We start from the raw sequence: 17025 nt of genomic DNA on the forward strand, positions 1-17025 counted from the left end.
AGGAGAGATGGAGGAAGAGGGAAGGAGTAACACAAGAGAAAAGGGAAAGGTTTAGAGGTTGAGACTAAAGCAGAGGCAACATTCCCAGGGGGTTAGTCTCCTTCAACATGACTGATAAAGGGAGGGTTGAGAGTTGAAGTATGAGCCTGAGGGACTGAATCTGAATGCAGTAATTTATGATATCATCTATTACTCTTTAACGAGGTGGCGATACTGTTGTCACATGGATTATTCGCATTTACAAGATGGATTGAGTGATTTGGACATTCTATTTACCTTCTCCTGCTCCAGGACTTGCTGCAGGTGATTGCGGTACTGAGGTGTCTTCATGTAGGTCATGAACTGGAGGTACTGGACTTTAATGTTGTCTGTGGGGGGAGAGACACAGAGAGGACTGGCCTTCAGCTCTGCTGGCTGTGACTAATAGACAGGTCTGTGTGATAAGGAAGGGTGGGGTCAGGGTAGCGAGGCTCACCTAGAAGCTGTTGTAGGCCAGGAGGAGTGGGGCCCAGCAGCAGTTGCCCAGACGCATAGTGCTGAACTTTGGGAGGTAGCTGGTAGAAGGGACTTTGAGGTGACCTGTATGCATCTGTAGAAACAACAAGTCAACTAAACAAACATGGACCAAAATGAAGTTTAAGGCTAAATAAACACAAATGCACAAGGGTATATGGACTCAGTCCTGAGTAGGAGTGTGTGTGTGTGTGTGTGTGTGTGTGTGTGTGTGTGTGTGTGTGTGTGAGAGAGTGAGCAGGTGGCTCACCCTGGGGGGGTGCTGCAGAGATGGTCTTGGCGTGCAGCAGCTCCAGGGCACTCTGGCTCTTCTTGCTCTTGCATTCGGCTGTGGTCACGGCAGCCTTCTTGGGACGCCCGCGCTTCCGAGCGCTCAGCTTGCGGCCTTTGCTGAGGATTTTGGCGCGGCGGGGTTTGGGTGACGCCTTCACGACTGCCAATAGCCCCGGTTGCTCATCCTCCCCGCAGGAATCCTGAGACACACACAGGGAGAGGCCAGCGTGAAAACAAACCAAAGATAGAGTGGTGATCTCATCGGGAGAAGAACTGAGCATAGAGACGTGAAAGACAATAAAGGGACTTACCTTGTGCTCCTTTGCCTTGGTTGGGGTGGTGTTCTTATTGTCTTTCATATTCTTTTCTTGTCGACGCCTAGCTGCTTCTTGCTCCTCCTAAAAACACATAGGAACATCTTAGTGTTGTTTCACCATGTGAATAGTTCAGGAGGGCATATAAACTGGGTGTAACTGCAAAGACAAACCGGAAGTGACTAAGATTGTCATTACACATACTCTGTGGGCAACATGGAATACAGTGACCAAAGGAACAAAATGGAGCTTACCCTGAGTTTAGGATTTTTGAGACTATGAAAATAGTTTTCAAGCTGAAAAAGAAAAGAAAATATCAAGTACTGCACATGGACACAGAGGCATAGACAGCAGAGGTCACTCTCCCCTCTCGCTCTTTAATGCAGTCACCTTGTGTGACACTATCCATAAGCCCTCCAACACGTGCATGTGAGTGGGGGGGTACAGAAACAATGCAGCGATGACCTCACCGTTTCCACTGCCTCAAGTGAATGGAAACATTCAAAACAGCCAGTTGTTTCACTTGCGCTTTCAAGACATGAGAACCGTCTCATTGCTTGAATGCGCAAGTGAAACAACTGGCTAAGTTTTTAAGCAGACTGTTATGGGCCAGTATAGACAAGTATCAAAACGAAACATTCAAACAGAGAGAAAATTCTAGGTTATATTGGCAAAATATGCCCCCCACAACAGACAGGCAGAAAATGTTAGATTTTCTGCTTGCAGTTAGGCTAACTGTTTGCAAAAAAAGTACTAAGTCTTGTTTTCAGTGTTTCTAAACAAGTTGAAAACACTCATGGTACAACATGTAGTAGGAATGCTGGTTGCTCCATCACCTGTCGCTGTACCACATCTCCTCTGTCCACTGCAGGGCTATACCAGCAGTTGCAGTTGTTTCCTGCAGGGATATGGCCGACTAAACATGTTCTGAGTACTGCTACCGTACGCATTGTCAGAAAATATCACGTGGGTTTGTTATTTACCATGGTATTTGATACACATACAGAATAAGGACAGATGAACTGATGGAGACCTTTGAAGCGTGGGCCATTCATTCAGTTCAAGGTTACCCTTCTTTAAATGGAGCAACTGCCATTGCAACATTGTGTGTGGGACAGAGAAGACGTTTTGTGAGTATAAAAGAGGAGAGCAGGACTCACTATGGTGCGGTCTATTGTATGCAGGTAGTAGGAAACTGGCTTCCCTGTCCAGGACACTGAACCCCTCAACGGAGACAGCTCAACGACTCTCATTATTGTGCCAATGTCTATAGGGAGAAACAAAGGAAATCAACTAAATGTTTTAGTTCATTGAAATACACACTAAGATATGTTGTCCAAGGGCCACCCACCAAAAACTATCTCAGAAAAGGTGGTGTGTCCCAGGTAGGAAGCGGAAATGGAAAATGTCAACATCATTTGGTAACAGTTTATTTGGACAGTCCATCTGTAGATGCTCTACAACTTCAGACTATCAGGAGCCTCTCCCGAGTCCCCAACAACTGGATGGTTTGGTTCTCATGGGAAATGGAGCGAGACATTAACAAAGCCACACTCCATCTTAACTCCTCCATATTTACTGAATTGGTTGAACGGTGCAGAAGAGAACCTCCCCAGACAGTCTTTTCTTCTTATCATCAAGACCAGTATGTAGGGGATTTATACAGAACAAAAATATACAATGCAACATGCAATAATGTCAACGATTTGACTGAGTTACAGTTCATATAAGGAAATCAGTCAATTGAAATAAATTCATTATGCCCTAATCTATGGATTTCACATGATGGGCAATACAGATATGCATCGGTTGGTCACAGATACCTTAAAAAAAAGGTAGAGGTGTGGATCAGAAAACCAGTCAGTATCTGGTGTGACCACCATTTGACTCATGCAGCCCGACAGTTGATCAGGCTGTTGATTGTGGCCTGTGGAATGTAGTCCAACTCCTATTCAATGGCTGTGAGAAGTTGCTCGATATGGGCGGGAACTGGAACACGCTGTCGTACACGTCGATCCAGAACATCCCAAACATGCTCAATGGGTGACATGTCTGGTCAGTACAGGCCATGGAAGAAGTGGGACATTTAGTACAGATCCTTGCGACATGGGGCCATGCATTATTATGCTGAAACATGAGGCGATGACGGCGGAGTGCTCACCCACACGACACCATACACGCCGTCTGCCATCTGCTCTTCACAATGAAACAGGGATTCATCGTGAAGAGCATACTTCTCCAGCATGCCATCGAAGGTGAGCATTTGCCAACTGAAGTCGGTTACGACACCTAACTGCAGTCAGGTCAAGACCCTGTTGAGGAAGACGAGCACGCAGATGAGCTTCCCTGAGAAAGATTCTGACAATTTGTGCAGAATTTGTTCTTTGGTTTTGCAAACCCACAGTTTCATCCGCTGTCCGGGTGGCTGGTCTCAGACGATCCCGCAGGTGAAGCCGGATGTGGAGGTCCTGGCCTGGAGTGGTTACACATGGTCTGCGGTTGAGGTCGGTTGGACGTACTGCCAAATTCTCTAAAACGATGTTGGAGGCGGTTTATGGTAAAGATATGAACATTAAATGATCTGGCAACAGCTGTGGTGGCCATTCCTGCAGTCAGTACGCCAATTGCATGCTCCCTCAAGCCTTGAGATCTGTGGGTTGTGTGACAAAACTGCACATTTTAGAGTGGCCTTTTATTGTCCCCAGCACAAGGTGTACCTGTGTAATAATCATGCTGTTTATTCAGCCTCACCTGTCAGGTAGGTAGATTATCTTGGCAAATGACAAATGCTCACTAACAGGGATGTTACCAAATTTGTGCACAACATTTGAGAGAAATAAGCTTTTTGTGCATATGGAACACTTCTGGGATCTTTTATTTCAGCTCATGAAACATGGGACCAACACTTTACATGTTGCATTTATATTTTTGTTCAGTATAGTTTAAAGCGTTTCTTTTATGCCTGCTACATTCGGATAGACTATCAGTAACATTTCAACTAACTATGTACTAACCCTAATCCTAACAAGCAGTTGCTTATCAACAGATAGTTTGTTATTGGTATGACCATCTGTAGAGCATCTACAGAAGGACTATCCGAATAATGTGTGACCCATCATTTTGTGTTCTCCAACTTATACAAGTTGCACATTAATTAAATATTATAAATCAAAAAGGGTAGCATTTTGAAATAATAGTGCATTTTGGGTCATTTGGGTAAACCTCAACATGATGTTTCCATGTTATATCTTGGATAGAATTGTTACACTCGTTACGTAAACTTCTGTTGTCCATGCTTGCAGAAAGAAAACGCATGCACCGGACAAATTCCCAAATAATACAAGAAGCTGTTGAAACAGACTAAATAGATTTTTCTCAGATGTCAGAACATCGCTTATTTAGTTGTCGAGACCTTGATTGTTTTGAGAGCTGTGCTAGCTAGCAAACGTTGTGCCTTCTTTAGTTCGGCTAGCAGGCGAAAGCAATGATGGCCCTTGTAGGCTAAATACCACTGCCAAAACATCATCTATTAACTGAGAAAACCACTGTACATGGTTAAAACATACATTATACATGCAAAAGTATGTGGTAACCCCTTCAAATTAGTGGATTCGGCTATTTCAGCCACACTTGTTGCTGACAGATATATAAAATTGAGCTCACAGCCATACAATCTTCATAGACAAACATTGGCAGTAGAATGGCCTTACTGAAGAGCTCAGTGGCTTTCAACGTGGCACCGTCATAGGATGCCACCTTTCCAACATGTCAGTTCCTCAAATTTCTGCCAGGCTAGAGCTGCCCCGGTCAACTTTAAGTGCTGTTATTGTGAAGTGGAAACGTCTAGGAGCAACAACGGCTCAGCCACAAAGTGGTAGGCCACACAAGCTTACAGAATGGGACAGCAGAGTGTTGAAGCGCGGTAACATCGTCTGTCCTCAGTTGCAAAACTCACTACCGACTTCAAAACTGCCTCTGGAAGCAACATCAGCAAATTAATTGTTCGTTGGGAGCTTCACGAAATAGGTTTCCATGGCCGAGTAGCCGCACACAAGCCTAAGATCACTATGTGCAATGCCAAGCGCGTGGTGTAAAGAAGAGTGGAGACTGTTATAGCAGCAAAAGGTGGACCAACTCCATATTAATGTCCATGATTGTGTTATGAGATGTTCGACGAGCAGGTGTTCACATACTTTTGGTCATGCAGTGTATTTCCTCATCTCAGCCAGTGAAGGCAACGTCTTATTTGAGCTGGCGAAACGAAAAACACCGAACACCGGTGTGCAACAAATGTAACTAAGGTTAAACATAGCAATGTCGGAACGTTGCAAGGGAAATGACCCAAGATGCGCTATAATTGATGCTAAATATTTCAACTATGATTAAAAAGAAAAAAATGTATGTGCAACTTTTAGTTTTGAATCAGACAGTGTTCATGTTAATAACATTATTTACATAATTCTGTTGACTTTTCTTCAGTTCCATTTCCGGGGTCTGCCCTGAACATAAACTTGTTCCATGATGAAGACTTACCACTCAAGTTTCGACTGTTGATTCGAAAATTTAGAGGTGCAAAAGGTTTTGATGATACAATTTTCGCACCTAAGAGAGAGAAAAAAAGATGAACTTTTCATGAAGGCACTTCACAAAAGGTTGTTTGAAATTGACAGATTAAAAGTAAACAATACAAACACTGATCTATAATGAGTCCCAGATCAAACCATTGATCTGTGTGTGTCTGCTATACATTATCAATGGTAGCATAGATCATAGATCCTCTCATATCTGTCTTTTAAAAGACGGGGTCATGTGGAGGAGAGGTCACACAGCTGAGGGGTCAGAGGTGAAGTGCGTGGAGTTGACACAGTTGCCATTAGCTACAGCATGTTACCTTCTCTCTTGTTATCACTAATGAAAGCAGCTGATTCAATAACATATTGAAATGATCCCAGGTTCTTCATTTGCTATAACAACAATATGGTAGGGTGTCCTTGACACTGGGTAACAAAAGGGCCATTTTCTACCTACCTTCCTTCATGTTAGCAAAGCGCTCCTTCAGCTGGTGATCCACTTCTGGACCAAAGGCAAAGTTGTTCACAAAAATAACACTGCTAGACAAACGGGGAACAGGAGAAAAGGGGGAAGAGGAAGAAAAAGATTTAGAGTTGAAGCTGTGCTGATGTTTCTCTTCATGTTCAGATGTGTGTAAATACACAGTGGTATCATCCAGTGTACATAGAGATAATGCACCTTGTGTTGGCGATCCTGTCCTTCCACACTTCAGACAGGAAATCCCCCCTCTCCAGCTTTAAAATAAAATAAAGAGGAACATGAGTTGCACATCGATTACTCAGGGACAATTTCTGAGTGACACACGTCTGTCATGACAACAGAATACCACATACCGTGTAGTCCCCGTGTTTCTTCCCATACCACTTCATCCACCTCTTAAATTCTTTATCCATAGACTGAAAGGCAAACCGCAAACATTACAGTCATTCTAAAATCTGTTCCTTCTCCGTTGACTGACAATCATCAAGATAACCAAGACTCTTAAGCTAGATGTGGGAACTTACCTCAGCATAAGTGGCTGGAATGTCTGCCTTCTCCACACCAAAGTAGTGTTTACAGTTCGTTGCTGCGGCAACCTGTAGCACCACTTGTCCCACCCCTGCAATTACAGATAATTGCGAGTCAAAAATAGCACCAACCTGCTTATTTAGACACATCCCACATCAACACACAGAGACACACATTAAGACTGGTTATCTCATTCAGAAGTAAACATTGACATCGTAAACAAACACAGACCGCTGCCGAGGTCTACGAAGGTGTCATCCTCCATCATCTCCATCTCGTTGATGATCTGGGCCACCAAGTCGAAGGAGGTCTCGCCGTACACCTCGGGGGAGAAGGGCTCATAGTTGTTGAGCTTCTCGGGGTCCGTGACCGAGTGGTTATACACCTGCTGCAGGATGTGTCTGAGCAGCCCATTGGACGGCCGCTTGTTCAACTTCAGGGGCGGAGTTGTGCCTTTCCACTGTGACACACATACGGGAGAAGAGGTTTAGAATCAGTATATTACATAGCTAGGATATAAACATATTGCTGGGCTGAAGTGAGCTAGGTTTTACCCTCGGTGACAATACGTCTACAAGAAAGACGTCTGCTTGAATTAATGTGTGGACAAATAAGCTTTCGACGCAACTCATCTGGAGACATTCCAACTCACCAGCTGGTGGATGCTGTCGATGGCTCTATTGTATTTGTCACAAAGTCTCTGCATACTCTCGAAGCTGTAACAACACACATAGAAATAAAGAAATAACATCAACATCGTATGACAAGAAACCAACAGCCCATGACTTTGTTTGTGCTGATGTTTGTGAGCTTGTCCAGCACCCTGGACACAGGAATGCTAATTGCATATCAGTTTGCCATCCCTCTACGAGACTCCTTCTCATCTCTTTTGGGCTGCTGCCACGGGAAATAAAAATATTCCTAAATTAGCATCGCTGCCATTAATATCTTAATTACCTTCTGGGAATAATTATCCTTCAAATGTAAAGTGGAGGGGAGGTCCATTTGGTTCATACTCTGGATGTCTAAGTGTTATGTTACTATGGTGTTTGACTGTGACTACAGGTGCTCTGTTAGACTGTGCTTCAGAGCAGCATCATAATCCTTGTTCCTCATCGTCTGACCCTCGGCTCACCTCTTGGTGTCGTAGTCGATGAGGACATAGTTCTCCATGGCCAGCTTAAGGTCTGGGATCTCCTCACACACCCACCTGAGAACAATGGTCAACACATGGTTCACTTTGATCTAGTAGTCTAACTCAGTCAAGAAGTGCAGTCACTCACTGCACCATGCTTTTGAGATTGATAGGAGAAAGGTGCTAGTTACTTACCGAATGGTCTCAATGATTTCATGAGCAGCATCGTGGTGTTTGTCCTGGAGACAGAAAGTGAACACAGGAGAGAAGCGAGATTGAATACTCTCAGTACGATTTGTTTATGCAAAAAGCATTTATTGACAGCCAATAAAAATACTGACTTACTACAGTATATAACAGACTGGCAGTAACCAAAAGCTAAATACGGATACCCCAAAAATGTACACAAATATGCTAACAGCTACCAACACTAGTTCAGACAGCCGGGTCAGATAAGGCCAGCAGCACTCAATGACTTAATAATCCACACACAGCGCAAACCATAGTAGTTATGACTGCCAGCATAACAATTCAGGAGACACCACTGAGTGTATCACTGTTATCAAGCAGACATTCTCTAACTGGATGTGGTCTGGGAGACTGTGAGCATGTGAAGCACTCTGTCACTTAAGATTGCTGGGTTTTGTCAGAGCACTGCTGCAGCATGAGAGGAACTGCAGGATTTCAGTCACACTGGCTGCTGGCAGCCTGAGCTGACCCAGTGACCCACTTTGTGTGTCCTGCTCCAGCGCGGGGCCTGGGAGGGGCTGGGCGTGAGGGAACGAAGGAGGGTGGGAGTGAGGGAAGAAGGTAGAGAGCGACCTCCAGACAGCCAGGCCCAGCTGCTTTCAGCTGGTCTGGTATTGACACAGTAGCAGCCTCCAGTTACTAGGCTCAGCGCTTCCCGCTCAACAGCGCCACAACTCCCGCCATGGCACCGCTGCCAATAACACCAGGCCTGAGATTATAGCACCACAGAGGATATGAAATAAAATCTCCCGCCACAAGGGAGGCAAAGCGTTTCACAAGAGGAGCAAACGCTGCTATGAATAGCCTAGTAATGCAACCATCACAGAATACATGCAGCCAAAACGAGGGTTAACGCGCTAGTCCCAGACTGACAGCAGTGTGTGCGTGAGTGTGCGGAGGCGGCGAGAGGGGGGTGTTCCTGCCGCTCACACAGACGGCACGCAGCAACACCCACTGTGGTGCTAAAAATAAACTCTGGCTGAGAGAAAGAGAGCGTGTGGCACATGAGATAGGAGCTCTCAGCCAATCCCACACTCTCTCTTCTCCTCCGCTCCTCCTGACCCCCTGCTGTGGGCACACGACGGAACTGACGCACCCACCCACTCCCTCCCTCCCCCTCTCTTTCACGCTCTCTCCACCTCACCATGACACACAGCCGGACGGCCGGGCATAACGCCTGCTTCACTACGCATTAGTAACGGCCAATAATCAAATAACTAACCGTGTGCAACAGTGATATCATTACCACAGAGAAAGATAACTGACTCCATCAAAACGCTGCCTGTCCTAGAACATGGTGACAGGCTTCTATAGCGTTGGACTATGGTCCAGTGACTTATTGTCCTTATCAGTATCCGTTTTCACCCGCATGTTGTTCAGTAGGTGAGGGAGGCAGGTGGAACTGCCTTATACATGCCTGTCTTCTTTATCCTATTCACTGATAACAACACAGGTCACATGGTTTGTCTAAGGAGTGATTGGCTTGTTACAAAGTTGAACTTCAAACACACTTGAGAGGAACACATGAACACCATTAGCTAGGCTATCGACAACACAAACTAGGCAAGATGACATTGATTCAAATAGTGTCTTGTTTAAAGGCATTCTGGCTTTAGTTAAAGCACCAAGAAAAAAAAACGAACAAAGGCCTCTGCAGCAGAAGAGGTGTACTTCATATGGAAGCAGTTACGGATGATTTAAATCTGCAGATGGTGACTGGGTGTGTGAGAGAAAGAGTATTCAAGCATGTGGTGGTAACAGCTTCGACGTGGGGAGACACGCAGGCAGCATATATTACAACTCTGTTGTTCACTGCACAACACAAGAGCACAGTGTGCGTTGTTTATCTGTGGGTGAATGGGGCGATTTGGGTTGCACTTCGGGAGTCAGAAGTGCTGGAGTATGTGTGATGTATCTTTTGTGGTGGAGAGCAGTGGGCAGCATTATTAATACAACTTCATCTGAATAGTGACATATTGCACAGTAACATACTCATGGAAATTAAGTAGTTTGCTCAAGCGTTATTACAGTGACAGACCTCTTCCATAGATCAAACTGTGCAAAAATAGCCACAATGAAACATCAAGGGCATGTGGTTTGCAGACTTAAGTGTTTTGTAAACCTAGTCTTATTTAACGCCCCTTCATGTCCTCAAAGTGCATATTGAGGAATTGTCTAGGAGGTCCTTATTGAAAACAGTGCTGGGACGCCACACATACAGATAATGAGCACTGGCTGCCTCGTTACTCAGTGCAGGACATGCCTATGATATTTAAGTCTATATTTATGATATCAAGACACCAACTTCGACAGAATAACTGAGGCACCAGCAGCTCTAAACAGTTTGCAAAATGCCTTTTCCTGAGAAACGGCCAGTCATGCAACAGTGCTCTTATCGGTCTCTGGCGTAATGGAGTGAAGTCAGCCGAGTCCAACTGTGGAGGATTGCGTCAGCAGCAGCACTGCCTAGTTCCTGTACTCTGACGTAAAGGAGCATTACCCAGTGTGACACTACAGGTCCCAAACAGACAACACTCCACCGTGCTGTTCTGAGAAATTCTGTTTCAGGTTATTCATTTTTTTTTAGGTCTAAAAAACAAAAATCTGCCAGCAAATGTGTTGTTGGAGTTGTACTAGGGCCCTAACTAGGATAAATATTTTCAACATATGTTCTATCTAGTAAGTTCAACATAGGTTAAAATATTTTTAACTATATTGATGCAAAATCTAAAGAAGCTTGGTAATGGTCCAAGGGCTGGGTGATATGGCCAAAATACCACATCATGGTATAAAAACCATTTTGGACGGTAAGATGGTATTTGACAGTATTTTATGTTTTTGATTAATAAAAGTTCTACATTTGCTTTATGAGTAGTGTGTGGCCCTAGGGTGGCGACACATATATTCTAAGTGATTTCAATGGGTCTTTCTCCATTCTGATTGTTTTAGACTGTTCAATTCAACCAAAATGTATTTTCAGCATTGTCATACATTTCTGCATTTCAGGCACTCATTTGAGATCATTTCCACACTGCTACCTAGGGCTGCACGAGGGCAAACAATAAAGGCCTTATTTTTAAGCAAATGTTGTTTACTTGCAAATTAGATCAAAGAACTTGGATGAACTGTTGGAATCATGGAAATAGAATGTTTATTCCAATTCTATAGTTAGAATATAAATAGTTGGCATTTTGAATACAGTGTTTGACATGACAACGAATGAAAATGCCAAGGAGGAGTTATTGTGACAGGGTAGGAACCAAAGTGTTGATAAGTGTTAACTAGGGGACCCTATAATTTTTGGCTACATTTAATGTTCTCTCTTAGATTCTTCATGTAGCTAACATTCGTGCTTAATGTATTCCTCTTTGATTAAAAAGATACTGTTGCACAAACAAAATACTGATTTAGGTTAACACCATCACTGGTATTATCAGACTGTATAGCTAATTACGTTTGCTCTAATTACATTTGACTCAAGTAGTGAAGTAAACTAAAAATGGAAGTTACATCACATTTAACAAACCAAACATTCAAATAGCATTATAGAAGGTAAAGTAAAAACCCAAACCGGTCCGTGTATCAATACCGGTATATCGTAAGATACGGTATACCGCCCAACCCTACATGGTGCCAACATCATAAAGAACACTCAGCATTGATTCATTGTTTTTAAATCAACTGTTTTTAAATCTACCCAGGATCACCAGTCTGCAAAAGCTTTAAAAAACCCATGGAATGCAATAGACTATTGTCCACATTCAACCTACCCTACAGGTTTATTCAGTGGCATTTGCATCTAACAACCCAAACGTAGCCTAGTCCTCCATATATTTTTCAAGCTATATAGGCTATTTCTGGATGCCAAAAGAGTTGTAATTAGTAATCAGTCTAACACACCCTTGCTGCTGGCTGTTAGTAGTCGCCTCTGCACTAAAACATGTTTGAGGAGACTAAACTTCGTTAGCAATATTGTATTGGGTGTTCACGTTTATGTTCGTGACTAGGTTCCAAGTTAAACTCTTTCAGCTAATTCCCTGAATTTGCTGCACTGGTTTCAAAATTGGGATGGATATTTGTGATCAAACAATTTGAGACACACGTGGGAGTGACATGGGATGGTATATCCCTAATTTTCATTGTTTTCTTGTGACCCAGTGAAAAAGCAAAATATATCCATAGTGGGTGCAGACTTTTGCCATCCACAACTTGCCTTTTGAAACACAAATATAAGGAACTACAGTTATGGGGAATTATGTATCGTACCTTCTATGCAGTTGCAAATTATAGCTTCTGATGTGGTCATTCTTCCTATTGGCACAGAAGGTGCTTTGTCCCATGAGTGCAGGGGTGTAATAATTCATCCAAACAAGTTGCAAAACGGTTCAAGCCCAGTCGCCAGCTATCCCCCAGATTCCCAAAGAGTGTGTAATAACAGGAACAGTAGACGTCATTAAAGGCAGTGACCGCCAGGCAGAGCCATTTCATTTGGATTCCAGCTAGCTGACTAAATTCAACTCCATGGTGAAGGAAGTTTCTAATAATCTTTGTGAAATTCAGCTCCGACTACATCTATTCGCCCAAGGTCAATACTTTCAATATATTATATTATGAAATGCATACCCTGTACCTAAGTTTGTCCTCTGTAGTTGCGTGCCTTTGTTAGCTGGAATTCATACTTTTTAATAAAACGTTAAATCAAATACAGCCACTAAATGTTTCCTTGTTGACATTCATGCTAAGTTGCCATCTTAGAGCAACAGCAATGATGAAACAGTAGGTGGTTGTATTTGATTAACATTTTATTAAAAAATATGATTTCAGCAAACAAAGAAAGGCATCTAAATACAGAGGACCAACATAAGTAAAAGGAAATACTTTTGATCTTGTAGTCAGAGCTGAATTCCACAAAGCCTGGTCTCTGATCAACTCTGTTGGTGGAGTTCATCAGAAACTTCCTTCACCATTGTGTTGAGTTTAGTCACCTATAGTCTAGCTAGCTACTACAGTGGCTGTAATTTTTCTGCACAAGATTTTGCTAAACAAATTCCCTTCTTTTTGTATAGCTAACGTTACATTGCTGAAAGTTTTGGCAAAATTAAATGCATACATGAGTTGAATTCCACGTATTGCAAATGAGGGGGGATTCCAGTAGTTGAAAAGGTACCCAATTGTCATACTTGAGTAAAAGTACAGATACCTTAATAGAAAATTACTCAAGTAAACGGGAGTCACGCAGTAAAATACTACTTGAGTAAAAGTCTAAAAGTATTTCATTTGACATATACTTAAGTATCAAAAGTAAAAGTAATTTCAAAAATATACTTAAATATCAAAAAGTAAAAGTATAAACCATTTCACCACTTCATTAAGTCAGGATTCCTATTTGACTCAGCCATGCCTCCTTGCCCAGCCAACATTTCCTCATCTCCCACCCCTTCTAATGAGATTATCCCCAATGCTTCTCCTTCTTTTTCCCCTGACCCACTACAAAGTTTCTCCCTGCAGGCAGTCACTGAGTCCAAGGTGCTAAAGGAGCTCCTGAAACTTGACCCCCAAAAAACATCTGGGTCAGATGGTTTAGACCCTTTCTTCTTTAAGGTTGCTGCCCCTATCATCGCCAAGCCTATATCCAACCTTTTTAACCTGTCTCTCCTCTCTGGGGAGGTTCCCATTGCTGGAAGGCAGCCAATGTTCATGATTTATTTAAACAGGGAGATGAAGCTGATCCTAACTGTTATAGGCCTATTTCTATTTTGCCCTGTTTATCAAAAGTGTTGGAAAAACTTGCCAATAATCAACTGACTGGACTTCTTGATGTCTATAGTATTCTCTCTGGTATGCAATCTGGTTTCCGCTCCGGTTATAGATGTGTCACTGCAACCTAAAAGGTCCTAAATTATGTCACCATTGCCCTTGATACTAAGCAATGTTGTGCTGCTATTTTTTATTGACTTGGCCAAAGCTTTTGATACGGTAGTCCATTCCATTCTTGTGGGCTGGCTAAGGAGTATTGGTGTCTCTGAGGGATCTGGTTTGCTAACTACCTCTCTCAAAGAGTGCAGTGTATAAAGTATAAATTCAGACAATCTGCTGTCTCAGCCACTGCCAGTCACCAAGGGAGTACCCCAAGGCTCAATCCTAGGCCCAATGCTCTTAATTTACATCAACAACATAGCTCAGGCAGATGATAGTCCCTCCTCGGATGTTGTGTTAAACGCTCTACAACAAAGATTTCTTAGTGTCCAACAAGCTTTCTCTACCCTTAACCTTGTTCTGAACACCTCCAAAACAAAGGTAATGTGGTTTGGTAAGAAGAATGCCCCTCTCCCCACAGGTGTGACTACTACTTCTGAGGGTTTAGAGCTTGAGGTAATCACCTCATACAAGTACTTGGGAGTATGGCTAGACGGCACACTGTCCTCCTCTCAGCACATATCCAAGCTGCAGGCTAAAGTTAAATCTAGACTTGGTTTCATCTATCGTAATCGCTACACTTTCACCCCAGCTGCCAAACTAACCCTGATTCAAATGCCCATCCTACCCATGCTAGACAAAATGTATAGATCGGCAGGTAAGGGTGTTCTCGAGTGGCTAGATGTTCTTTACCATTCGGCCATCAGATTTGCCATCAATGCTCCTTATAGGACACATCACTGCACTCTATACTCCTCTGTAAACTGGCCATTTCTGTATACCCGTCGCAAGACCCACTGGTTGTTGCTTATTTATAAAACTCTCTTACACGGAACCCAAACCGCCATCGTGCATAAATGTATTTTGTCCCCCTACACCAAACGCGATCACGACACGCAGGTTAAAATATCAAAACAAACTCTGAACCAATTACATTAAATTTGGGAACAGGTCAGAAAGCATTAAACATTTAGGGCAATTTAGCTAGTTAGCTTGCTAGCTAATTTGTCCTATTAAGCTAGCTTGCTGTTGCTAGCTAATTTGTCCTGGGATATAAACATTGAGTTGTGCATTTCAGGTAAAATAACAAGGTCCTCTACTCCGACAATTAATTCACACATAAAACCGTCAACCAAATCATTTTTTGCCATGCTGTCATTGTAAATAAGAATTTGTTCGTAACTGACATGCCTAGTTAAATAAAGGTTAAATAAAAAATATTCCTTATATTAGAGAAACCAGACAGCACGATTTTTATTTATATATTTTTTAAATTATGGATAGTTAGGGGCACACTCCAACACTCAAGACATAATTTACAAATGAAGCATGTGTTTAGTGAGTCCACCAAATCAGAAGCAGTAGGGATAACAAGGGTTGTTTTCTTGATAAGTGTGTGAATTGGACCATTTTCATGTCCTGTTGAGCATTTAAGTACTTTTGGGTGTCAGGGAAAATGTATCGAGTAAAAAGTACATTATTTTCTTTAGGAATGTAACGCTAGTGGAGTAAAATTAAAAGTTGTCAAAAATATAAATTGGAAAGTAAAGTACTAGTAAGGTAAAGTACTTAAGTACTTTAACAATACACCACTTGGGGTCTCACTAAAAACATCCCACAGTCTGACCCACACGTAAAAAAGATGACTTGCTAGCTAACATAAATACATGGCTAGTAGTTAGCAAAGAAACTTACTGGTAACCAACCCATTTTTATGCATGTACTAGTAAGTAGGTCAGGTGCTAAAGTTTGCGAGATAGCTAATGTTTGTTAAATGTTTAACGTTACATGCTGACCACACCGCTCGTGTTGCGTGCGTGAGCATTGCAAAATAAATATACACATACATGTTATTCAATCATTGCACCCACACTGCTCACGAGCATCTGCGTCACCAGCCGCTAAAATCAAATCAAGTTTATTTTATATAGCCCTTCGTACATCAGCTAATATCTCGAAGTGCTGTACAGAAACCCAGCCTAAAACCCCAAACAGCAAGCAATGCAGGTGTAGAAGCACGGTGGCTAGGAAAAACTCCCTAGAAAGGCCAAAACCTAGGAAGAGGAACCAGGCTATGAGGGGTGGCCAGTCCTCTTCTGGCTGTGCCGGGTGGAGATTATAACAGAACATGGCCAAGATGTTCAAAATGTTCATAAGTGACAAGCATGGTCAAATAATAATCAGGAATAAATGTCAGTTGGCTTTTCATAGAACCTGGTTCTATTTGTGACACTGCAAGTCCCGCCTCTCCCATCACCTCATTGGTTTTTAGGAGCATATACCCACGTACCATCTCCTCATTGGTTTTTAGGAGCACATACCCACGTGCCATCTCCTCATTGGTTTTTAGAAGCACATACCCACGTGCCATCTCCTCATTGGTTTTTAGGACCATATACCTACATATGTGATTGAAACAGGAATTGAGGTACACACTCCAGTCAGTAGTGGTAATACACTTTAAAGTTAGTTGCCAACTGCCATATATAGTCCAAAGAAGCAGCAGCTGCTTGAAGGAGGAGAGATTACTAGAAACGAACTTGGTTTACCCTTTTATCTGTGGGTTAATTGTCTGAGTAGAGGACCTTTTTCTGTTAAATAACTATGTTTATATCTCAGGACAAATTCGCTAGCAATAGCAAGCTAGCTAAATTGGCAAATATTTAATGCTTTTCAACCTGTCCCCAAATTAATATAGTTGGTTCAGAGTTCGTTTTGATATTTCAACCTGCGTGTCCTGATCGCGTCTGTGGGTGGACAAAATCAACATGCACGCGTTATACACGCGGTCTGGTCAGCATTTTAGACAGAATTATAACGAGAGTTACATAAAACTGTTAAAGCTAATGACCTAACGTGGAATGTCAGCTAGACTTATGAAAACAAGGAACCGATGTAGTTAGCTAAGTGTGCAATGTTTCTCGTGTGATTTGTGAAATCCTCCTATCTAATGATTTGTGTACACTAACGTAAACTCACCCCATTCCGTACAAATGTGCGCAACCGCAACATTCAAACGAGGCTACAAAGACAACTAATGGGACT

At 42.6% G+C, this 17025-nt stretch overlaps 1 protein-coding gene across 3 annotated transcripts in view; it reads right to left on the bottom strand.

The window, feature by feature from the left end:
* Positions 1–17025, bottom strand: part of LOC120054782 (histone-lysine N-methyltransferase, H3 lysine-79 specific-like) — a 30257-nt gene that overhangs the window by 11686 nt on the left and 1546 nt on the right. For 2 of the 3 annotated variants that reach the window (XM_039002401.1, XM_039002403.1), the window contains exons 2-16: positions 8011–8054; positions 7816–7890; positions 7333–7396; positions 6912–7140; positions 6677–6771; positions 6506–6568; positions 6351–6406; positions 6129–6211; positions 5634–5702; positions 2261–2367; positions 1355–1396; positions 1098–1184; positions 764–986; positions 476–589; positions 277–368 (exon numbers count right to left, since the gene is read on the bottom strand). In XM_039002401.1, coding sequence (XP_038858329.1) covers positions 277–368; positions 476–589; positions 764–986; positions 1098–1184; positions 1355–1396; positions 2261–2367; positions 5634–5702; positions 6129–6211; positions 6351–6406; positions 6506–6568; positions 6677–6771; positions 6912–7140; positions 7333–7396; positions 7816–7890; positions 8011–8054 — 1443 coding nt within the window. The remainder of the gene's footprint in view (positions 1–276; positions 369–475; positions 590–763; positions 987–1097; positions 1185–1354; positions 1397–2260; positions 2368–5633; positions 5703–6128; positions 6212–6350; positions 6407–6505; positions 6569–6676; positions 6772–6911; positions 7141–7332; positions 7397–7815; positions 7891–8010; positions 8055–17025) is intronic. The other variant, XM_039002402.1, reaches the window with a different exon arrangement.

This window comes from Salvelinus namaycush, chromosome 10, assembly GCF_016432855.1.
Source record: "Salvelinus namaycush isolate Seneca chromosome 10, SaNama_1.0, whole genome shotgun sequence".
Classification (NCBI taxonomy): domain Eukaryota; kingdom Metazoa; phylum Chordata; class Actinopteri; order Salmoniformes; family Salmonidae; genus Salvelinus; species Salvelinus namaycush.